Source organism: Neolamprologus multifasciatus, chromosome 7 (genome assembly GCF_963576455.1).
Source record: "Neolamprologus multifasciatus chromosome 7, fNeoMul1.2, whole genome shotgun sequence".
In the NCBI taxonomy this organism is placed as follows: Eukaryota; Metazoa; Chordata; class Actinopteri; order Cichliformes; family Cichlidae; genus Neolamprologus; species Neolamprologus multifasciatus.
Genome location: NC_140445.1, coordinates 58,834,228 through 58,857,475, shown reverse-complemented (window position 1 = coordinate 58,857,475; position 23,248 = coordinate 58,834,228). Strand labels below are relative to the sequence as shown.

Sequence of the window (23,248 nt, the reverse complement as noted above, 5' to 3'; positions counted from 1 at the left end):
CAAAACGTTAGCTTTCAGCTACATACAGCCGACAGTTACCCTGCATTTCCGGTTAGTCCTTTCAAAACAAGTGCACGTCCTAAATAAAATTACATTTATCCTTTTCAAAACAAAACCGTGATTTTGTCAATCTGTTTTTGGATTGGGGCTTCACCCACTCATAGCAACCTAGTGGGGATCTAACCAAACAAATGCTTGATTTTTTTTTTTTTTTTTAAAGGTCCACTTACTTGATTTCTTCCCTCCAGCAACTCAGCAAACACCATCTGCTGTGCTGATAAAGATTACATGATGTAGCTGAAAGGATTTAATAGTTCCAAGATTAACCCGAGGGGAGTTAACAATAAAACGAAAGCTGACTGACTTCAGCATTTCACACTTATAAATATAAAATGTAAATAATGTGTTCTTCCTGGTCTTTTTGTTTTTTTGTTTTATAGAAGTGGTACAGGTTAAAACTAGGGAGGGGGATTTCTACAATCTTGGTTACAACCTAGATTGCAAGTGGAACTTGGCTAAACAAAAATAAATAAATAAATAAATAATAATCCAGCTTCAGCTGCAGAGCCCCCCCTTCATAAAAACCAAAATATGTGTTGTACAAAGGCAGGGGAGACATTTATTTCTAATAAAATGCTTTTGCAGAAGAAGATGCACCATGTTTTCTTTTTATATTCCTCAAATGCATTTATTTATCTTTTACTGGGCTAGTATTACAAATTAATACAAAGTACAACTCCAGAGACATCATAGATTGTCAAAAAAGTAAAGTACAAAACGCTTGAGGTAAAACATCATTGAAAAAGATTCAGTTAAAAAGCCCTTATTAAAATTTAAGTTCTTTTCAAGGTAAATGCTCACTTTACAGCTTCTGAAAAAAAATAAAAATAAAAACAAATGCAGTTTTATTTACAAGATAGTGGTGGTGCAAAATACAGTGTGTGAGACAACATTCAGTCAAAATCTTCATATCTTTGTCAAATGTAAACAATAAACATTGTCCTGTTCGCCAAAATGCCGTCACACTGATGTTTGCTCTGAAAAGACTCCACGAGCGCCGCTGACGCATGAGAGCAGAGGAGCTCATTACTACCCGGCAAAAAATATGAAACTGTTCGACATTACCACATTTACAAAGCAAATCCACGAAACTTTTTATGCAGTTTTATAAGGTAATATTTCAAAATAACAGTCTAAAAGATGTGAGTCAATGGTGGCTATGAAATGGTGAGACTGCTCTGTGGTTTCACTTTACATATAATATAAGCCAACACTTCTGTAGTGCATAAAAGTAGAAATGCAAACAAAAGAAATAAGGAATGTCACAGTCCAAGTGTGTGGCTTACTGATATGTTCAAAAAACAATGGAGCACTTGTTCATAATCATCAATTCATTGCTCATTGTAGTATTTTTAAGAGATTTTTTGTTGATAACAGTGAAAATGTGAAGTACCATCAGATGCATCCTCGAGTCCTTTAATAACAGTACCACTTATCTAACAATCGTGTTTTTCTTGTTTTTAAGAATGAAAATTTCATTCATCAGTGAAAGCACTTGGAAGGAACTAGTCAGGGAAACTTATCATACTTCAGCAAAAAACCCAAAGCTAAACAGTAAGATGGTACCCATTCGAAATGTACGATTTCTTGCCTCCAGAATAGCGGGGTGCATCCCTAAAGGCAACCACAGTTACACAGTGCTCTGCCTGCTCTCGTGGCTGAGGCTGAGCCCCATCACCTCTGAGGAGTGAGATGGGAAATCAATAAATATCCCGTCTGGGCCTGAGTCTGCAGACTCTAGCACTTGTCCAATTATGGTTTCAGGGCTGGATGATTCACTGGGCGGCGTAGAGGATGCTCCCTTACTGAGATCAGTCATTGTTGTTGTGGCCTCGGTGCCATGGAGAGCTCCTGAGGAATGAAGCGGGAGGATGGGGGGAGACAGCAGAGGCAAGTCCATAGCACTGGCTCCAGCTTGTACTATACCTATGAAGGAGATAATACTGGATTATTAAGGTTTAGCATATAATGATGCTTCATAATAATCAACACAGTGAGGACTACAGTCGTACCGTTGAACTGAGAGCCCACACACAGTCTGTTGGAGGAGGAGCCAGACAGTTCTGATCCTGGGGCCAGGTCAGCATAGGCCAGTCCTTGCTCCTCCAGGCACGATATAATCTCACAGGCCGAGTGACGCCGAATTCCTCCACTGCCAACCGAGTTGGCATCTGGGTCATACTCAGCCACTGGGGTCAGCAGCAAAGGAACATTGTAGCTCTTTGATCGTACCACGGGGTTTTTAGACGGTTGATCCGCTGACTTGGACCAGCCCCAAGGCTTCTCTGAAACACAAGAGGGAAAGATGGGAAGACGTTATTAAGCTTCACCAACACTTCAACCCTGAAAACTGTTATTTTTATTCCACTTCTGCCTCACCCAGAACATTGCAGTGAGCTTCAGCATCATCTCCAGAGTAAAGCCCATGGGTGCCCAAATAGGGCGAGACCACCTTCTGAATCAGTGACTCCAACCTCAGGTATTCCTCAGTCACACCACGCGGCTCATGGACCCCCTAAACACAGGCATTAAATTGTATATTTAGCACCATCATACTCACAGATCACCCCTGTGGGCTGTTGGTGCTTAAGTTTAGAAGAGGAAAAAACTGTGTGACAATAAAAATATATATTTGTTTGAATAATGTTTGGGTTGCATGACTAAAAACTAATGCATTAACACAGTGTGTCACAACAAATAACCAGCAGATCAACTAATAATCAGTACATTTTATGAAGATACGCCAAACTAAAGGTAATTTATTCAGAAACAACAGCAGTGTAGTACTTCTTTATCTTCATGAACACCTTCAGAATAATGCAATACAATTAAACCTTATCATTAATGTTAGAAACAAGCTGGGCCAAAAATGCACAACAGCAGGTGTTTGGAAACAAACTCAGACTCGGTGCTGAGCAGCACATAAGGAAGCCATGAGCTTGGCTTGATGCCCGCAGGCCTACCTGTAGGATGAGCAGCATTTGTGTAACAGAGGGAGGCACACGGGCCCGCGGGCGAGACAGGGCGTCCTCTAGCTTTACGCTGAGCACTATGGTGTTCCTGAAGTGCAGCAGGGCGAGCTGTCGGACAGAAGGCTCCTTACCCTGCGCGCAGAAAACAGCAGACAGACTGAGCATCGATTCAATAAAGGGCTAGGACGGAGATCAGACTCTTGAGATGCTCGCCTACCTGAACCGGGTGGAAGATGGCCTGCAGCATTGAGAGAACATCACAGAAGAAGAAGTCCCAGGTCTCTGCCAGAGAGTCAAGTAACTTCTGGCCTGCATGGATCCCAAAGGAACATGCTCTAAGCTGATTTCCAGTGAGATATGCTAATTTCTATTTATTTATTAATTTCAAGATTGCATACCTTCATAGAATCTTATTTTGTCCCGCAGGATGACCATGCCTTTCGTTAGCAGCTGATTCTGTGAAAAGAAGCCAGTAATTATGAATCACTGTTCTCCAATTCCCGTCTCAAAGAGCTCTGAATTTAATACATCTGAAATAAACGTCCTGTTTTATTTAAGGTGCATTACCTGGAGGTATTCTGTGAAGAAGGACCCCAGCTCAGTCTTTAAAAGATGTCTGAGGAAAAGGGACAAATGAATAAATACAGTTAGAAAGATAATAAGTGGTGTTGGGCTAATTATGTGTTTATAGCTTTGTAAAAACAGTGTTATGTTCAGATCCGTCTGTGTAGTTATAGAAAAATGTGTCAACCTCCTTGTGACTTTTCTAGAAATGTGTTTACCCAGCTATAATGGAAGCGGATACAAGTGATGGGTCTGGTTCAGAAAGATAATGAGATATCTGACGTGACCACATGACTCCCCAAGCCTACATGCTGTACACTACACACACAAACAAACCCGTTCACGAGGAAACATTCAGTCAACACATACAGCACACACGGTAATTACAACGATTACAGCACAAAATGACATCAACGGTCTAAAATAAGGAAGTTTTCTGAGAGCAGTGTTTGTGTGCGAGTCAGTGAGTCAGTGAGTGGGTGAGTGTGGCTGTTTACACTCACCGGACACCCTCATTAAGGACGTAAAGTTCATTATCAGCCAAGCCCTTCTTTTGGAAGACTGCTATCACAGCATTATGGATGCTGCAACATAACACACACACGAGCTGGTGTAAATTAAGAGTCTCCACACACATTAAAACACTACCTTTGTCATATCTTGTGTACCTGTTCCAGGTGGCGTTGGCTCCTGCCCTCTTCTGCTTCTCCCCTCGGTCCTCCGGCGAACTTTTCTCACTCTTCCCCAGCTCACTGAGGCTGGGAGAGCTCATCAACTTCAGCCGGTGCAGAGTCCTCATGAGGCAAATGTAAAGGGAGAGAGACAGAGTATTCTAAGTACAGGACGGGAGAGAAAAAAGGTCAGCCGATGAGCCGACACATACAGAGACACACAGAGAGGAAACACGAGGAGGCAGCCGTAGGAGGAAGGGAGGGGAACATAAAAGGAGAGAATATGCTCAGGAAAATACCCAAAACATAACAAGCACAATGACAATACAAAGAGCAACCAGTGATAGAGGAGGAGAGATAAAGGACAGAATGATGCATGGTGAGATGGAAGCGGCACATTAAGAGCAGGATGGGTGGAGCCCAGCCGAGAGGTGGGCCACAGTGTCGCTGCACTGCCCGTCTCAGAACAGCAAAAAACAATAGCACGCGCACGCTCAGATGGAAGGGGGGGGGGGGGGGGGTGCAAACTCTTCCTCCCTCCCTGGCTCTCTGTCGGTACAATACAGCTATTGATGCAAACAAATATTTATGCAGAGCACAGATACCAGAAGGAACTGCATGGTAAGCAGCCGAGGCTTTGTGAATTTTACTGTACGCAGATGAGGTGGAGGAGGAAGTCGTCCGGCTTTTAAACAACAGCAGAAACAGCGATAGGAAGCACGGACACAATGCAGAACAATAAAAGAGGCTTTTCCTGCTCTCCCACAGCTGGTGGTGAGTGCAGCAGGATAAAAGTAAAAAGTAGCACAATATGTGAGACAGGAACTTGACCAATATTAGATTTCTTATCTTCTTCTTTTCTCTTTTTTTTGTTGCTGTGGGGTCAGATGAGAAGATTGATATCATATTTTTAAACACTGAAGCTAAATATGCAGCTACAGCCAGGAGTTGATTATCGTACTGCAGAGATATGAACATATATAGATATGAAGATATGAAGGGGGGGGGGGGGGTGATTGCATCTTATCAAAAAACAAGGAATGCATTTACAAGTTTGAACTTACAGTGGGGCAAAAAAGTATTTAGTCAGCCACCGATTGTGCAAGTTCCCCCACTTAAAATGATGACAGAGGTCAGTAATTTGCACCAGAGGTACACTTCAACTGTGAGAGACAGAATGTGAAAAAAAAATCCATGAATTCACATGGTAGGATTTGTAAAGAATTTATTCGTAAATCAGGGTGGAAAATAAGTATTTGGTCACCTCAAACAAGGAAAATCCCTGGCTCTCACAGACCTGTAACGTCTTCTGTAAGAAGCTTTTCTGTCCCCCACTCGTTACCTGTATGAATGGCACCTGTTTGACCTCATCATCTGTATAAAAGACACCTGTCCACAGCCTCAACCAGTCATACTCCAAACTCCGCCATGGCCAAGACCAAAGAGCTTTCGAAGGACACCAGGAAAAGAATTGTAGACCTGCACCAGACTGGGAAGAGTGAATCTACAATAGGCAAGCAGCTTGGTGTGAAAAAATCAACTGTGGGAGCAATCATCAGAGAATGGAAGACATACAAGACCACTGATAATCTCCCTCGATCTGGGGCTCCACGCAAGATCTCATCCCGTGGGGTCAAAATGATCATGAGAACGGTGAGCAAAGATCCCAGAACCACACGGGGGGACCTGGTGAATGACCTGCAGAGAGCTGGGACCAAAGTAACAAAGGTCACCATCAGTAACACACTACAACGGCAGGGAATCAAATCCCGCAGTGCCAGACGTGTTCCGCTGCTGAAGCCAGTGCATGTCCAGGCCCGTCTGAAGTTTGCCAGAGAGCACATGGATGATACAGCAGAGGATTGGGAGAATGTCATGTGGTCAGATGAAACCAAAGTAGAACTTTTTGGTATAAACTCAACTCGTCGTGTTTGGAGGAAGAAGAATACTGAGTTGCATCCCAAGAACACCATACCTACTGTGAAGCATGGGGGTGGAAACATCATGCTATGGGGCTGTTTTTCTGCCAAGGGGACAGGACGACTGATCCATGTTAAGGACAGAATGAATGGGGCCAAGTATCGTGAGATTTTGAGCCAAAACCTCCTTCCATCAGTGAGAACTTTGAAGATGAAACGAGGCTGGGTCTTCCAACATGACAATGATCCAAAACACACCGCCCGGGCAACAAAGGAGTGGCTCCGTAAGAAGCATTTGAAAGTCCTGGAGTGGCCTAGCCAGTCTCCAGACCTCAACCCCATAGAAAATCTGTGGCGGGAGTTGAAAGTCCGTGTTGCTCGGCGACAGCCCCAAAACATCACTGCTCTTGAGAAGATCTGCATGGAGGAATGGGCCAAAATACCAGCTACTGTGTGTGCAAACCTGGTAAAGACCTATAGTAAACATTTGACCTCTGTTATTGCCAACAAAGGTTATGTTACAAAGTATTGAGTTGTATTTTTGTTATTGACCAAATACTTATTTTCCACCCTGATTTACGAATAAATTCTTTACAAATCCTACCATGTGAATTCATGGATTTTTTTTTTTCACATTCTGTCTCTCACAGTTGAAGTGTACCTCTGGTGCAAATTACTGACCTCTGTCATCATTTTAAGTGGAGGAACTTGCACAATCGGTGGCTGACTAAATACTTTTTTGCCCCACTGTATTTTGGATTTTTTTCTAATCAGGGTCAGAAATCTACATATATTCCCTTAAAGTTTTAATAAGTGGTGCTAAAGGTTCTACAGTGTTTTTAACTTTTAAAAAAAAGCCAAGGCCTGTTAACTTCCTGTTAGTTGTTATGATTACATATTTGGAGAAGTAAAGCTTAAGTTTTCAAACCTAAGAACACAGAAATAGTTGTCAAGCATGGTGGTGATAGCATCATGCTCCGGGCTTGTGGTGGTAGGCAGTGGTAGTTTAAATGAACCAGTTTAAATGAACTATACGAATTCTGCTAAGAAGAGTGATCTAACATCCAGGCATTGTTATGCCAGAAGCTTGTTGACAGCTACCAAAAGCATCTGGTCAAGGTGCAACTTGTTAAGAGACATTTAATCAAATATTAGTGGGGGAGTATACATGTATTTGAGTGTGTATGTATACTTTTTGCCTTAGAGAAAATAGTCCCTAAAGATGTATGGTGTACAATCATTCCAACCTAGAAAAAGTTCAAAGAAATTAAAATTCTAAAATTACTGTGACATTCGTGTCCATGATGAGTGTTTGTAAACTTCTCAGCACAACTGAAGGTTTTGGCGTCTCTAATTTAGAAATCATCTGTTACTACCCTCCAAAAAAATCCACAAACCTCAGCGTGAGCAGTTTCATGTAGGAACTACACCTGCCAGCATGGAAGCGTGTGTGCTGCACATTAAGATTACAGCTCAGTGAAGGGAAACACTGATGTTTCCACCTTGTAATGCTGTCAGAAGTACCAGTTCTGGGTGAACTGCCCCTTTAAGAGGCACAATTCCCAAAATGTAATGTAATTCGAGTATACCTAAAATTTAAGTGCATGTTTTAACACATTCATCAATCTAAAATATCCTAAAAGTTTTTAAAAAAGAGAGACAGAGACAGAAAACACTGTTTGCATATTTTTAGGAGGACCTGGTGAAAAAGAAGAAATGATGAGTTCAAACCCACGCAGTCCTGAAACTCTCTGCTGACAACACAGCAGTAAACAACAGAGCCCCCCCCCCTTTCACACCCACACACATGAAGACAGCAAACATGGAAAGCAGAGTGCACAAACGAATGAGGTGCCCATACATGAGGAAATGAGTCAATTAAACATCCCACCAGGACATCATTACCATTAGGCCAGCATGTGTTTCAGCTGGTTAATGAAATCTTCTGGGACAGACATGGTGTGATTTCTTTTTTCTTTTTGTAAATGCTTATAAATATTTCATGCATTTTCCAGGAGGCTGCACGCTGTGAAATGCTAAGCCCAGGAACTGAGACTCACCTCCTGATTGGATGCTCATTGCTGCTGTCCAAATCCGGGCTCGGAGGAGGGGGCGAGAAGGTGCTGAAGTTGAGCGACAGGGGTCGAGGGGAGGGCCGGGAGGCGTGCCTCCGCCGCAGTCCATCAAGCATCTGAAGTTTGCGTAAAAGTGGAAATGTCAACAAAAGCTAGCAGAAGGGATTAAAATTGGATCAAGGAGCTGTGTGAGGCATCGATGAAAAATGTCTCAAGTGCAGTCATGAGCCTCCTCCGCCCTTTACTTTGAGAGAGCGAGTCAAGCAGGGAACATTAAAGCGGTATAAGAGACACAACACAGTAAAGCAAAATTCACGGTCAAAGGGGCACAGGATAAAAATCAAACCCCACATCTGAGACTTCCTCACAATGAGCGCTTTCTCTTTCTTTATTCTCTACCTGACTGTCAGTTCAAAACCACAGAGGAGTGTTTTGCAATCAAAGCTGGGCTGACCTCCAGGGTTTGCACACGCATTACATCAGAGGAAAGAGGAAAGAGAAGTGCATGTGTGTACACGCATCAGTCTGCGCCAGTTATTCCTGTAAAAGCGTTACAGTTGCTCTCAGTTTGGGTGTCTCCCTATAGAAACGTACTGTACAAAGTAAAGCACCATCCCCTGGTCAGAGGGGAGAACAGCAGTCTGGGTTGTCACTCTACAGACAAAAGAGCCAACACTAGCCTCAACGTGTAAAGCACAAAGAGAGGGGGGTGCCTCGTGTGTTTTCAGAAGAACCGGCCCTGCAGTTTAATTAGAGTAAGATCACATCTGAGTCAGCAGCGCTGGCTGCTCACTGTCTACCCGGAATGCCATGCCACGCCAGTCTGGGCATTTCTGCTTTTGTTCACCCCTCCTCCTCCTTGGCTTGTCTTTTAGGGGCGATTACAATAAGATCGATGCCTCTTAAAAAATAAATAAAAATTATCCGTATGAACATAAATTTATTTTCTGCTGTACGGATCTCTCCCCGTGCTTCCGAGATGAGCCATTCGACATCATACGGCCATTCAATCGGCCAGACACGCAATCAACAGTCCACGTTTATCCTACTGGGAGGAATGCACCGCCAGTCGTGCGTACGTGGATGTTTTATGTTTTTAAAAACCTGTGCGCAGAACACAATGAAGCAAAGTGCCCCAGTAAACAAAGCTACCGTGTAACGAACACACGCAGATGCTGCATTTGGTCCACCTTTGGATAAAAACTGTATCATAATGGCCACAAAGTTGCCGTATGTCATGCGCCTCTGCCCGCCCACTGTAGCCCGCACTCACCGTTCCTGATCCTGTCGTGTAGCTCTTGCTGGGATGAAACGTTCATGTAGTGCTGAGGGGAAGTGTTTACTGTCCGGGTTCATCAGCGGCTGCCTCCTGTTCTGTTACCCGCCGGTCTGCGCACCCTCACGGGCATCGGGGTGCGGGCGGGCGGGCGGTGGAAAGGTCCGACCTGCGGGGACTCATTCAGTAAGAAGCCAGAAGCAAGAACCGCCGTTTGCTCGCTCCGGCTCGCCCCCGCTTTGTTTTGACGAGATGCAAACGCGAAACCTGGACGCGTGGACGCGGCCACGAGCATCACGTGCACGTGCGTCCGTGTTTATAGCTGTATGTAAGCGGGAGGGGAAACAAGAATAATGGCAGAGTTTAATTCCGGAGGGATGATTTTATTATTATTAAGACGAAGACTGTAAGGATTAACACACAAACCGGGGGGACACTAATACGCAAACAGTGTGCTAACACTGCAGTGCACAGGTGTGCAGTCAGTGGTGAGAAAGGCCTTGCTTTGCAATATGGCCATAAACAGAAGATAGTAAACACAGTTTCCAGCTCTGACCCAAATCCACGCAGTTTCACACAGGGGGAGCCTCACCATCTGTGAGTGCAGATGCCGTGTGTTCTCCGGATAATCCCCTTTTTCCGTGGATGAGATGTTAAAAAAATAAGGGTGGGGGTGTAGGGGCAGTCTTGTGAGAAACTGTAAGGAATAAATTTTGTTTTCTGTCTGCAGTGCAAAAATCCTGGCACTCCTATACACGTGACAGAAAATGGCTCTTGTTGGATCAAAGAGGTGCGTTATAACACGGTGCGTTTAGCTCAGATTGTTAATAAAAGGGAGATTGTATTCTCCCATACAATCCCACGAGATTTAGTGCAAACACAGACCAGCCTGATCAGCCTGCTATTCCAGCTAAAACAGGGAAAACAGGTAGAGATCCTTCTTGTATGCAAATATTTATCTTGCAGATATTTAATTAACTGCACAAGGAAAACTAAACAACAAATGCAAAAACTTTAGCTTCTGTTAAATTTTTAATTGCATTAATCAAATCTCTCATAGCTACTTACATTCTTTTGCAAATCTCCTCTGAGGTCACTTAGTGTCTGTGGATCAGAGTCTGTTGAAATAGAGGTTGGGCGAACGGAAAATGTTCCTTGTGCAGAATCCAAACCTGTTTAACCGCTTGCATGCGGTTTGCATGCTGTTATATGCAGGCTTTGTGTGTCCATGATAGCCGATTGAGATCTGAGGCTTGCATTATGTTTATTTTATTATAAAGCTGTTTTCCCTACAGTGCTACTGTAGTCATTTGATTATTTATTTTAAAGCTTGGAATTATTATAGATAAACAGTCCACAAGGCACACAAACCAGACAAGGGCCAGTGTAAAAGATCATATCAAAAGCAGTGAAAAGTCTCCCCTCTAATAACCACGTGTTGTGGCTGGGTAATCTTCTATTTGTTATTCAAAATGAAACACTGTTTTATTATGGAATAAGGAATATAATGATTTCAAAGATTAATTAAGGAACTGAAAACAGTGTCTGTAGAGACCTCGACCTGAGGATGTGAGGTCAAAGATAGCATCACCTGCCTTTGTCTCCTCTGCACACCAGTTCCAGTCATTAGATGGGGCATACTCAAACAAAAATATTATTAGATACTTATAGACACCTTAAAATGAAATATGCATTTAAGCCCACCTCGTCATTTTCTATATCTAGCCCTCTGAGAGGAAATATGACTTTCATGGCGCATCGTTTGTGTTTCAGTGGATGTATATTTTTTAAACTATCATAAATAAAATAAAAATTAAATAGTTGATTCTGCCTTTAAAATATATAAGTTAATAATTAAATTTTGCGTGTAAACCCAGTAACCCCTTGATTTCAGTTGTTTATTTTCCAATAGGCGTGAAGGCACCATAAGCTCCTCCTCCGGTAGTCCGAGCGGGAAGTTCAGAAAGATGGCTGCCTCTTTGAAATAATATTCGTGTTTTCTGTTGCTCATTCAACACAGAAGGCAGTTTAGAGGGACTGTAACCGGCTAGTTTGTATGCACTGACTTCTATCGGGTGACAGGCTCATCTCGTGTTGTTTTATCGATAAGTGAAGCCAGCTTAGCCTGTTTTTCAGTGACTGAAGAACATCTCGGCAGTCATGTCCAGTGAGGAGACGAGCAGCTCTGCGTCCAGGTGCTTCGGACAGGTATGTGGGCTACATGAGACTTATTTAACGGTTTACTGAGGGGGAAAAAAAGCTAATTATTCTAAATTGGACACAGGTGTGTTGAGTTAAATTAGAATGATAAAGCGCATCCGTTTTTGCTTCCAGTCCCACTGCTGATAAAGTTTTGATTGAAACGGGTTGAAGCACAATGTGTGTCAGTCTGAATGTCTGTGACTGGACACTAGAGGGGACCGAGTTTATTTATGTAGTAGAGTATCATAGTTTTGTATTTTCTACAAAGTTTGTAATTTCTTTTGAAAGTTTAGTTTTTATTGTTCTTCCGGTCCTATACACCCTAAACCCCCCGCTATGGTCTTTCCTCTTTTGTCTGGAAACTCCTTCTTCAGCATCCTTGGTCCAATATATCCACCATCCGTCCTCTGCACACGTTTCTAACCTGAGATGTCGCTCTGATGTACTCATTTCTAATCTTGTCTATTCTTGGTCAACCCCAATGAAAATCTGAGCACCTTCACCTCTGTCAGCTCCAGTCACACCTCCTGTCTTTTTTGTCAGTTCACCTTCTCCAAACTAAACATCGTAGCAGTTCTCATGACCATCTTCTAAACCTTACCCTTCGTTCTTGCTGCTATTCTTCTGTTAAAAATCACTGCCACGCCTCTCCATGGGCGCGCTTTGATATAAAGAGGTCTGGAGCAGTGAAACACTCCTCTCTATTATTGTAAAGGACTTCAACTACACATTTAATCACTGGGCGGTCTTAATATAAGAAGAAGAAATACAATTTCAACAGTGTGTCTCAGTTTTTCTACATCATAAAGAAGATGCTGTCAGCCCGACTCTCAAATTGTAAGAAATAAATGTGCAAAATTAGATAAAATGGTCCAGTAGCTCACTGCCTAGACTCTCCTGTAGTGATAAAACAGAAACCCCCAAAAGTTGATTCAGTTCATCTGGACGTAGCATTTTCAGTGGGAGAAACGTTTCGTCACTCATCCAAGTGACTTCTTCAGTCTATGTCCAGATGAACAGAATCGACTTTTGGGGATTTACTTACCTGGATGATTGAGCATGCATCAAGACAATAAAACAAAGTTTTGTTAATTCACAGAAAATGCCTGGTTTCTTTAGTGGATGGTGAAAAAATAGTTTTCTGTCATTTAAATGCTTTTCTATTGCTTAGTTACTCTGATGTGATATGAATGGCGGTAGGGGAGATTTTAATCAGTGGGAACATTTTTTCCAAATGCATGAAAATACCGTAATAATTCCAAAATTTATGCCCTGAAATGGAGTCTTTGCCTAATTTTTGACTCCCCTGCCTTATAGTGCAATTTTAAAAATATTTACAACAGTGATTGAAATTAAAGAATACATTTAAAGAGGAAAACAAATGAAAGAGGAGCAGGAAGCCATAATACAGAAGTGTGTGAGGAATCTTAATAAGTCTGAGGGAGGAGAAGCTGTCCTGTGTCTGTGCAGTGGAGTGGAGCGTGTTCGATGGGTTGCCGATGATGGAGAGGTTTGTTCAGAGACCTCCGGTCTCTCACTGACTCACATGCCTCCAGATTCTGGGCAATAATTGATCCAGTCTTATGGATTAGTTTGTTGATCTTGCTGGCATGTCTGTTTTTGCAGAAGTCTTTCTATTTTATTATATTTTCTTTAATGTAACTAAAATAATTTTTTAACTTCCACCTTTAGTTCAGTTTTATTTTAATATTAACAACCTTGGATTTTGCCTGTAACCTGCACTTCCATATTAAGTTGAAAGGATTTGCTGACCTTCCTGGAAGCCCAAAGGCTGCCGAGAACAGCTTGTGCTCTCGGTGGCTTTTTAATGTCTGAAATGAAGTAGAAGTACACAAAGCATCAGTGATGAATCACTCTTTATGTTATTAGTGTAAACCTAGCTTCCTGCACCTCCAGAGGATAATAACTGCCAGCCAGTTTCACTCAGATCATACAAATGTGACGACAATGTAAGCTTGTTTTCATTATTAATGGTATTTCCGCTGTGTGCCTTGCTGACACTGGGGTGTGTGGACAGTTTACCTACACAGCTGAGGAGTACCAGGCGGTGCAAGATGCTCTGCGACAGAAGCTGGGACCAGAGTACATCAGCACCAGAATGGCCGGAGGAGGACAGAAGGCAGGTCTTTGTTTTCCTCTGCAGCTAGAAAAGCTGCCTGCACCTCAGACTGTGGATGTTTCTTCACTATAACATGTCATAATTTCATTTTTCAACTTCAAATAGCTACTCTGTTTTCAACAGGTATGCTACATTGAAGGCCATCGTGTCATCAGTTTGGCCAATGAGATGTTTGGATACAACGGATGGTCTCACTCCATTTCCCAGCAGAACGTTGGTATGACTCGTTTCACAGCTTAGGATCCAGGTTTACCTTCTCACGCTCAGACTAACAGTCTGATGATTTTTGTTGGCAGATTTCATAGACCTCATCAATGGGAAGTTTTACGTCGGCGTCAGCGCATTTGTTAAAGTGCAGCTCAAGGTTGGGTAAATGAGCCTCTTTTATTTTTCTGCCTCCCTCTCTTCCATCCATATGAGTTCATGTTGCTTTCCCTCCAGGATGGATCGTTTCATGAGGATGTTGGCTACGGAGTCAGCGAAGGACTAAAGTCGAAAGCTCTGTCACTGGAAAAGGCGAGGAAGGAAGCGGTCACTGATGGCATGAAGAGAGCTCTGAAGTATGGGAATTTACTTATATTTAAAAACATGCTGGAAATTTTATTTTATTTTAATCATGAAAAAGTTTGTTTTTCTTTTTCCTATGTTTAGATGTTTTGGTAATGCTCTTGGTAACTGCATCCTGAATAAAGAATACCTCCTAGCCATTAACAAGATCCCCAAGCAGGTCAGGATCAACATTTAAAGTATAATTTTTAGTTTTCAGTCTAGTCGGTTTTTTGAAGCTGATTCTTGTCACTTCTCTACACAAAGCCACCACCTCCTCTAGATCCAGCCCGGACTAAGCGTACTGAAGGTGAGCCGTCGGTGGAGAAGGCCCGGCTTGGCAGTCTGCTCCGAGAGGAGAGTCTTATATCAGCAACGGTTCCTGTCAGGACGCCGCTGGAGCCCAGAGTCATCAACCAGAACCAGAGTCATTCAGAAGTTCACACTCCCAATGCTGCTGACGCTGCACCTGGCATGAAGAGTGAGAACATCAGCTCCGGGTAGGAAAAGCTCTGGTTTTCCTCATCTTCTCGACATCTCCTAATTGCTGTCCTCTTCTAAGCTCTGGTGTCAACTCTGTGGATGTTGTTGTCAGGTCAGAAACACACACAGACCCCAAACAGCTGAGAAAACTCCGACAGCAGCAGCTTCAGCAGAAGTTCAGGAGAGAGATGGAGGCCAAGAAGCTGCAGCAGAAGCAAAACCGAGCCAAACCTGAGGAGGAAGAGGTCACTATAGGACAAGGATCCAGTGAAGGTAGAGAGAAGATTTTGATTTTCTTTTATCGGTTTAGTTTTTATTGTTATGTTGTGATTATTGTATGGAGGGCATATGTCAGAGGCAAGATTTCCGATTATGAATTTTAATTTCCTTTTTAGGTCTAGTTTGTAGTTTTAGTTGGTTTCAGTTTTTAGTTGTAGTTCTTTAACTCTAATAACCTTGGTATAGAGTGATTACAGACTGTTAAAATGCGCTAATCAGTTTTTACACTTTATTACAGGGGAGAGATTAAAAGTAATACAGCAACACTGAGGTTTGGGGATTTCTACTCTGAGATGGAAGAAAAAGTTGACAAAATAATCTCACAAAAATAGTTTAGCATGTCTTGCAGGTTGGTTTGGCTCTTACAGTTTGAGACATCCTTTTTTTCCCCCTCTTTCTGTCATAAAGGGGTTCCTATCTTCGCAGGTGCTGAAGCTGAACTCAGGAAGTCCACCAGCAGCAGAGACGTGTATTTAGCAGGTGCTGTAAAGGCTCCACATACTTGGACTGTGTGATGAGGAGGCCTGCATCTCATTTCCAGTTGGTCTTGCTGTGCAGATGACCCTGAGCTCTGGGATTTCACTCTCTATGGGATTGAGGATCTGGATGTCCCTGCGGCTGCCCCTTCACCCAGAGGAACACGGCCCAGTACGCCTGGGAATCATCAGATGCAGACGCGCAGTAAAACCCCTCAGAGGACCGCAGACAGGCGACCAGAGGCCCCGCCGAACAGCAGAGGACAGGAGCAGGCTCAGTATCAGGGCAGACCAGGTGAGTCAGATCAGTCAGTGAATGAGCTTGAGTGCTAAATTCTGTCTAAACTCACTACTACTTCTCCACTTTTCAGGTGAAGCCTCGAGTCCGTACAGACAAGGACAGTTCATGAAAAAACGCAGGCTGGACACCTGACATCCAGCCACTATTTTGCTTTTACTTCACTTTGTACATTTGAAATTGTAAAGAATTGCTGCTTTATATACACCTGGATACATGTTTTCTGATTTTGTTAAAAAATAAAAACATAACCAAACTGGGAATCCTGCCAGATTTATTTGAAAAAGTGAAATTTAATTTCAGATGAAACAAATAAATGAGACTTTTGATACACAACTTCTTAATTATCTTTAGAATGTAGCCTTTTGTTCATGTTGAAAAATTATGACTTTGTTTAAAAACAAAACAAAATCATCAAACCTCTACATAACAAAAACTAACCATGATCTAATTTTGGACAAACACACATAAACGTGCCTTTTACCTGATTTCTTTTATTTTTTTTAAGTTTTGTACAATGTGAAAAACATACACAAAACAGACACTGGATCACAGGAAGTCAGTAAGGAGGGATCAGAAATAAGAGTATAACTGCGTGTCAGTAGGCTCAAACAGTACTGTAGAGATCTGTGATAATTACTGATATAGCAGAGTAGCATATGGATGTTAACTTCTTGTGGGGAGGTTGTGCTGTACAGTGGTGCACTGGCTGCCATTTGTAAGATTAAACACCAGTAAAGTCGGCATGCAGAACTCATACGCTGATAGTCTCATACTGAAGTTGTGCCTGTGATATTAATGAATAGCAATTGAGCAGATCAACACTCATAAAAAGGCAAATAATAAAAAAAACAAAACAAATAATCCAATATCAAAAACATTGAAATCCGTAACAACCCTCATCAGCATGCAAATGTGTCCAATACCCCTCAGTCCCTACAAAACTTTGAACATTGCATATTCTGCATTGCAGTAACTTATTTTTTTCTCTAGAGAAGTTCAACTATTCATTCAATCTACAAGCAGGCAAAAAAACCAAAAATCACGATGACAGCATGGCACTCGTGAGGTGGTGAGATAGAAGTCGGGTTAGCGCGACAGAATTTCAAACCTTTGCGCAGCTCGCTCACTGCCCAAACAAGTTCTTCTATGAAAAGGTTTAATGATAAATCTGGAAAAGCAAATACCGTCCAAACCCGCGTACACGTGTGCCAAATACAAATACACAGCTGATCGAACAACCAAGACAAAGGTAACTGTAGAGAGGAAAGAAACTGTCCACTTTACTCAGTGTGCTCTTTGTCCTGCGTGCGGCACCTACCTCAGTTTTGCATGCTCTGAGCTGGCTGTATACTGGTTTAGTAAACTGGTTTTCTGTAATACAGTCACAGCTACAGGACTGGATGGATCTGGAACTTCTCATTAGTGAGGATGCAAGGCACTAAAGTGTTCCTCATGTTTACAGGTTAGAGTGCATGTGCATTAAGAATGGGTCACAACGAACATACTCTAGTGAGAGCAAACTGAAAGCATTTACCTCACAATTATATTTACAATAAGAAAAAAGAAGGAAAAAAAAAAGCCAAAAAAAAAGGAGGGGGGCAGGGCAGTCATAAAGAGACAAGCTTAATAAACTGCAGGATTATTCCTGCATGGTGAGTATGATACCAATAACAACCCTGCAATTGCACTTTTTTTTAATATTCCTTTACATGTTGTTTAACAACCTTTAATAATAATTACAGTGAAACAACATCAAAATCTGATGGCTGAATACAAGTCCATAAAGAACGTTGTTGTTTATTAAATATACGCATACAAAAAACAGACCACAGAAAGAGAGAACCCCAGACACTTGTGATTTCAGAGGCCACAGCTAGATGTTATGGGTAAAAATATCTTGGGACGTATGAGTTCAGTAACAAGCTGTTTATACATGTACTGTGCACCATCTAAGAAAAGAAAAATGGATCAAGAAGTGGTCTCGCTCCCCTCAAGAGTATGAAACCCTCCTCAAATACTATCCTGACAAAACTCTTACTTTGTATGATATGATAAGCAGATTAGGAACTGCACATATCTCACAGCTAAGCACTAAGTGAAGTGGTTTAATGTGTCCCTTACCGAAAAAACGAAAGAAAAAAAAAAGGGGGGGGGGGGTCACCCTGCTAACACCTAATACTCAGATTGTGATCTACAGCAGCATCACCTCTTCAATTCTCTGAATGGTGGTCAACATCAGGACCACGTGTTATTATCTCGCAGATCTACTCGCATGAATAAATCAGTATAAGAAATCTGTATGATAGACAACTCGAGTCACATGACACCAGACTTTCACAGAGACATAAATATGTTTAACATAGAATCATAACCCAGTGAAGAAATGTCTATGTACAAAGCCAATGTGTTTCTTTTAGATTAAGGCCACAGTTACAAGGGGCAGTTTGTCGATTATGCTATTATTGCATTTCTATTGGGATGTATTCATACTGCTACCCTCCATCACACTCCTAACTTTCCAAGTCTTTCTTCTCCTAAGCATCATTCACAGTACTTATCCATCAGGGACAAACCAACTATCCCACTCTCTGTACACTCACATTCTCTCCTCCTCCTTAACAGACCACTTAACCTACCCTCCAAACCAATCCCAACCAGTTCGATGTATAGTCTGTGTGTGTGCACACAGATTTCTGTGGTGGACTACTGGAACAATCTTAAGTCCCAGCTCAGCTTAAAGTCCAGACAAATAAGGATATGAACCACAATCCCTCACCAACTTCTCCCCTTCAAAGATCGGCTCTCCAGCAACATCTTTGGCTGCTGTTCGTTGTGCCTTTGGGCCAATACGTCACAGCTCGTTTCCACAGCTAATGGCAGGATAAGTGTGAGACTTTTTGTGCTGTGGGTGTGTATTGCACTTTCCCTCCAATTGCCAGACAGACTTTGTTCTGCCTGAGAGGACTTGAACGACACAGGTCAGCTATTAAAGAAGAAAAAAAAAAAATACACAATGATAAAAGTTAAAAATAAAATGCACAATACCAAGCCAGTTAGCCAGTAAGCCACAAAGAGAGGCTGTGATCTCAGTCTACAACTGTCTGGTCCCCTCTGCCCTGTGTGGCCCTTCATCTCAGCCTCAATCAGGGCTCAGACTGGGTTACGTAGGCCTCAGGTTGGACCCTCCAGGGTTGACTGATTTCTGGGGGGCTGATGTAGTTCCCACTTGATAACCTTGGTGCAGAGATACTGGAGTTGCTGTAGATGGTTGGTACTGTGTTTGTAGCTGTCCCGGGTTAACCATCTGGCATGTGGGTGTGGGTCCTGCCCACTGAGGAGCACTGTACGAGACTGAAGTATATCCGTACCCCTGGGCAACTGGACCCAGGGAGCCTTTGCGAGGACCCAAAGAAGCAGAGGGATTGGTTGGGTTGGGGAGGTGAGTGGATGTGGTGTTGGAATGTGGTGGGCCGAGATAGCCTGGAGCTGAGAATTTACGGCCAATGTTGGCTGGAGGGATGATCTGCATTGTTAAAGAAAAATTGTTATTGTTCAATATGCACGATTGGTACTAAAAAAAAAGTAAACATTAAAACACAGTCATGAAATAATACTTTCTTTTTTTTTTTTTAATATTCAAAGAATACCAAATGCTTACATCAAGTCCCAACCCTCCCTGTGCTCCAGTTTTAGGGCCTCTCTTCCCCTGGGATTGGCTGATGGCATCCCTGGCCCAGTTATCCACCAGTTGGTGCAGGTCGTCAGTGAAGGTCCCCTTACCCTTTTGGGTGTTAGAGCCAGCAGGAGGGGCTCCAGTGGCCTGGGACAGGGTAGAACACTCAGCCTGCAAGTGTCCTGAACCATTTGTGGAGCTGATCCCACTTGATCCTAAATATATAGACAGGATGCATCAGATGTGCACTAGAAAATACAGTTTACATCATAAAATTCAAATGAAGCAGCTGACTGTTAAACGTGGGAGTTGCACATACCTGTGGAGCAATTGCTGAGACTTGGCATGGATGGAGAGGATGTGAGCTGTGACCGTGTTACAGACTCTGCTGCAATTTCTGAGGTCTCTGTTACTGAGGCTGAACTTTGCTTTGGAGGGGACTCTGAACCTTGGCTCTGAGCTGAAGATCACGATACAGATTAAAATCAATATTTAAACAAGAAAACACTGACATACACAAAAAAAAAGAAAAACAAAAACAAAGGACGCATAACAAGAAACAAATTGTGTATCATATTACCTGAGTGTACAGGGCTGGGCTGTCCACTACTGCGAGCAGATTTGTGACTTTTGCTTTTTAGCCTTCGTCGTCCTCCAGGCATGGCCACAGCAGGGGAGAGCACAGAAGGAGGAGGAGTTTTTCCCATGCGAGTGAACAGGCCCTCTATCTCCTCTTTCTGACGAGCCTGCAAGGCCTGAATTTCCATCATGTGTCTGAGGAGAGACAGAAAATTAAAGCCAAATTTCCCCTGAGCTGTGAAGCAAAGTTTACATAAGACAGGACAACAAATATGTAACATACTTCTCCCTCAGACGACTGATTTCTTTTTGCAAGGCTTCATCATCAGTCTCCGAGTCATCATCATTCCCACTACTATAATGTGGATGTGTGACATGAGAATCAGAAGTTGAGGATGATGGTCCATTCTGCACGCTGCAGTCATGTGTTGGACTGGAGCTAGCTGCTGGACCAGGGGTCACTGGGTTAAAAATAAATAAATAAATAAATAAATAAATAAATAAATAAATACATGAAAAATAAAAGGTCATTACTGTGTTATAAATAGGTTAATCTCATTATCAATTGGTGTGATTAAAATAACGGGTTATTAACATCAGTAGTTAAATAATTTATTACTTAATTTAACACTTTTTGTGAACCTGCTGCACACCTGTGACTGAAAATCGTCCCACTTTAGAGCCAGTGGCAGCGGTTGGCTCAGATGTTGCACTGGTGCTCGTGGACACTATGAAGCGCCCAATAGTGGTGGGCTGACCCTCAGAAACAGCAGAGCCCCCATCGACAGCATTAACTTCAGTGAGTCCTTTAGGCAGAGGAGTTGATCGGTGAAAGGTATTTTCTGGACTGGAGGGAGAGGAAGAGGTGGAAGAAGAAGAAGAGGACGTTGAGGACGGCGTCTGGGAAGAGGATGAAACGACACTGGATGGATCTTGAGCACTGCTGGTTGCACCATCAGGAGCAATAGAGACCTGAGTATGAAGGAAGAGATCATTTTAATAAACTGAGCTTGATGTTTTATGGGATTTAAGCTTCTAAGAATGAATTAGGCATATTAATTTAAGCTGGAACTAAAACTTACTTGGAAACGTCCTACAATGACACCATTGCCTTCCAGAACTGTCTCTGGACTTAAAGCTCTTCTCAACTGGGCATCCAAATTATCCAGGGGTTGCTGTGGTTGCATAAAAGATATAAGGAACACGTTAAGTAGTACATCAGTACCCTATGCTAGTTTAAAAAACAAAAAAACAAAAAATAAATCAACAGAGCTAATGGCACAGGAATCATTGCAGAGAAAATGTAGCCCTAACCTGATTTGGTCCAGGAAATGGGGGCACATCAGACGAAGCTGTAGAAATTTGGTCAAAACCTCCAGGCAAAGTCTGCATGTCAGCATGGAAAATTAAAACATAGTTGTTATGACACATCATCAGAATAAAACAGTGAGTGATTTATTTTAGGATGATGTATTATTCATTAACCTGTGCTCTGGGCTTCGTTGGAGGAGTCTGGGCATGTCCTGCCACAGTTACAATCTGCCCTGGAGTGGTTGTCGGGCCCAGAACACTTTGTGCCCCAGAGGTGAGGGGAAGATTAGAAGGGGGCACAGGGGCAGGTCCGGGTGGAGGGGAAGAAGTCCCAGTGGGAGGAGAGGAGGTCCCTGCATTCTGACTGGAATCCAGTGCTGAAGAGGCAGAGCTCTGGTCTTTAAAAAGAGACCGAAGCTTCTGCTCAAGGGCATGGATGTCATCTCTGCCAGCGGTCTTTGTCTGAATCTCAGCCCCTTCTGACTCCACTGGCTGTTGCTGGGCTTGGCTTTGGTTGGTGGGGAGTGGGGGCTGGGTGGCTGTATTCTGTGGTGCATGGTTGGATGAATTCACCGGCTGAGAACATGCAACAGCACTATTAAATGGCTGCTGCTCTGGTGCAGGAACACTTCCAGTAGTACTGGATGAGCCAGAGGAGATAGAACTATTGCCCAGCTGAGATCCAGTTACTGCAGGGACAGAGGGCTGTGTAGATGGAGGAGAAACAGAGGAAGGAGGGACGTTAACAGCTATTGGATACTGTGAAGGGGTCGTTTCATGGGAGGACTGAGGTGGTGGACTGCAGTCACTCCCAGCAGTTTGGGGTGGCACAGACACTGGTGTAGGGGAAACCCTCCCAGGTGAAGCTGACGAAGGTGGCGAGGATGCTGCACCAGACTTCAGAGAAGGAAATGTGGGAGTTGAGGTGGAAGCTACAGACTCGACAGAAGTCGTGATATTGTTAGAGCTTGGGACAGCCTCGGAGTGGGGAGTGACTGATTCTTGCTCAGCAGCAGAGGCATCAAATGTTTTGCCTTTCTGAATACGAGTCTGCTTTACTTCATTAAAGGCCTGCTGGAGAGTTGCTGATGGAGCAGAGAGAGACAGGCCCAATGACACCAAAGGAGCTATAAAAAAAAAAAGAAGAAGAAGAAGAAGAAGAAGAAGAGGATGAATTGTAAACAAAAAAGACATTTAAATCGAAAGCTACAAATAGATAAATAAATTCCTTTCACCTGTAGCAGGCTCTTCTCCAACTGAGGTATTGGTTGAAGCGCCTCCAAAGAACTGCTCTCTGAGTCGAGACTCTGGCACTGGGCTGACGATGAACCTACGTCCTGCTGAATGCACCACCTGGGCTGTAGTGCTGGGGGAAATTCCTTGGGGGGGGGGTCCAAATATAAGTGTAAAGTCAAAAACGAAAAAAAGAATTGAACAAAGCTATATTTCTGACACGTTTGCTTACCTGGTAGCATGGGAACAGACAACTCAGGTTGTTGTTGAAGGTCGCTCATCTGCAAAGAGAAAGAATCATAGTGAGGGTTCGCAGGCAGTCATAGTTATTCACCTAACAGGAGACGTGTAGTGAACAAATACCTGAGGAAAGCTGTCCTTCATGCGCTCTCCTTTCTCATCAGCCATTTCTATGACCTCACGGATATGGTCAATGAATGATTCTCGCTCAGTCTCCAAGATGAACTCACTTTCAACCTGGAAAAGAA

General features: G+C 42.9%; 3 protein-coding genes and 1 long non-coding RNA gene across 8 annotated transcripts in view; 1 reads left to right on the top strand and 3 right to left on the bottom strand.

The window, feature by feature from the left end:
* Nucleotides 1-661: 661 nt before the first annotated feature.
* prr5a (proline rich 5a (renal)) lies at nucleotides 662-9,786 on the bottom strand. Its single transcript, XM_085168024.1, has 11 exons — nucleotides 9,535-9,786; nucleotides 8,247-8,377; nucleotides 4,265-4,390; nucleotides 4,100-4,180; nucleotides 3,600-3,648; nucleotides 3,431-3,488; nucleotides 3,250-3,341; nucleotides 3,024-3,164; nucleotides 2,440-2,575; nucleotides 2,073-2,345; nucleotides 662-1,986 (listed from the first exon to the last, which is right to left on the bottom strand). The coding sequence occupies exons 2-11, from the start codon at nucleotides 8,375-8,377 to the stop codon at nucleotides 1,691-1,693; spliced, it is 1,383 nt and encodes a 460-aa protein (XP_085024150.1). The 5' UTR covers nucleotides 9,535-9,786; the 3' UTR covers nucleotides 662-1,690.
* Nucleotides 5,267-8,240, bottom strand: LOC146515671 (uncharacterized). The gene is made up of 2 exons (XR_014875297.1): nucleotides 6,935-8,240; nucleotides 5,267-5,326 (listed from the first exon to the last, which is right to left on the bottom strand). It is a non-coding gene; the product is annotated as an uncharacterized LOC146515671 (long non-coding RNA).
* Nucleotides 9,787-11,425: 1,639 nt separating the features above from the next.
* On the top strand, nucleotides 11,426-18,142 carry rad52 (RAD52 homolog, DNA repair protein). The gene is made up of 11 exons (XM_085168029.1): nucleotides 11,426-11,745; nucleotides 13,778-13,879; nucleotides 14,003-14,096; nucleotides 14,176-14,243; nucleotides 14,321-14,439; nucleotides 14,531-14,606; nucleotides 14,693-14,925; nucleotides 15,021-15,181; nucleotides 15,596-15,667; nucleotides 15,746-15,958; nucleotides 16,035-18,142. The coding sequence occupies exons 1-11, from the start codon at nucleotides 11,698-11,700 to the stop codon at nucleotides 16,094-16,096; spliced, it is 1,248 nt and encodes a 415-aa protein (XP_085024155.1). The 5' UTR covers nucleotides 11,426-11,697; the 3' UTR covers nucleotides 16,097-18,142.
* The window catches only part of LOC146515668 (serine/threonine-protein kinase WNK1-like), a 37,999-nt gene continuing 31,190 nt past the window's right edge, over nucleotides 16,440-23,248 (bottom strand). For all 5 annotated transcript variants that reach the window (XM_085167980.1, XM_085167985.1, XM_085167983.1 and 2 more), the window contains 12 exons: nucleotides 23,124-23,237; nucleotides 22,993-23,041; nucleotides 22,763-22,906; nucleotides 21,702-22,654; nucleotides 21,531-21,602; nucleotides 21,299-21,391; nucleotides 20,870-21,188; nucleotides 20,500-20,677; nucleotides 20,218-20,411; nucleotides 19,957-20,097; nucleotides 19,623-19,852; nucleotides 16,440-19,487 (listed from right to left, as the gene is read on the bottom strand). In XM_085167980.1, coding sequence (XP_085024106.1) covers nucleotides 19,125-19,487; nucleotides 19,623-19,852; nucleotides 19,957-20,097; nucleotides 20,218-20,411; nucleotides 20,500-20,677; nucleotides 20,870-21,188; nucleotides 21,299-21,391; nucleotides 21,531-21,602; nucleotides 21,702-22,654; nucleotides 22,763-22,906; nucleotides 22,993-23,041; nucleotides 23,124-23,237 — 2,850 coding nt within the window. In that variant the 3' untranslated portion in view covers nucleotides 16,440-19,124. The remainder of the gene's footprint in view (nucleotides 19,488-19,622; nucleotides 19,853-19,956; nucleotides 20,098-20,217; nucleotides 20,412-20,499; nucleotides 20,678-20,869; nucleotides 21,189-21,298; nucleotides 21,392-21,530; nucleotides 21,603-21,701; nucleotides 22,655-22,762; nucleotides 22,907-22,992; nucleotides 23,042-23,123; nucleotides 23,238-23,248) is intronic.

What these genes read in the sequence shown, in the direction of transcription:
- prr5a (XM_085168024.1), bottom strand. Translation starts at nt 8,377, where the DNA reads ATGCTTGATGGACTGCGGCGGAGGCACGCCTCCCGGCCCTCCCCTCGA. An exon ending in AATGAGCATCCAATCAGGAG is followed by an intron (nt 4,391 to 8,246) that starts GTGAGTCTCAGT and finishes TTGCCTCATGAG; the next exon opens with GACTCTGCACCGGCTGAAGT. An exon ending in AGCTCACTGCAATGTTCTGG is followed by an intron (nt 2,346 to 2,439) that starts GTGAGGCAGAAG and finishes CTTGTGTTTCAG; the next exon opens with AGAAGCCTTGGGGCTGGTCC.
- rad52 (XM_085168029.1), top strand. Translation starts at nt 11,698, where the DNA reads ATGTCCAGTGAGGAGACGAGCAGCTCTGCGTCCAGGTGCTTCGGACAG. An exon ending in TGGCCGGAGGAGGACAGAAG is followed by an intron (nt 13,880 to 14,002) that starts GCAGGTCTTTGT and finishes TGTTTTCAACAG; the next exon opens with GTATGCTACATTGAAGGCCA. An exon ending in AGGACAAGGATCCAGTGAAG is followed by an intron (nt 15,182 to 15,595) that starts GTAGAGAGAAGA and finishes TCTGTCATAAAG; the next exon opens with GGGTTCCTATCTTCGCAGGT.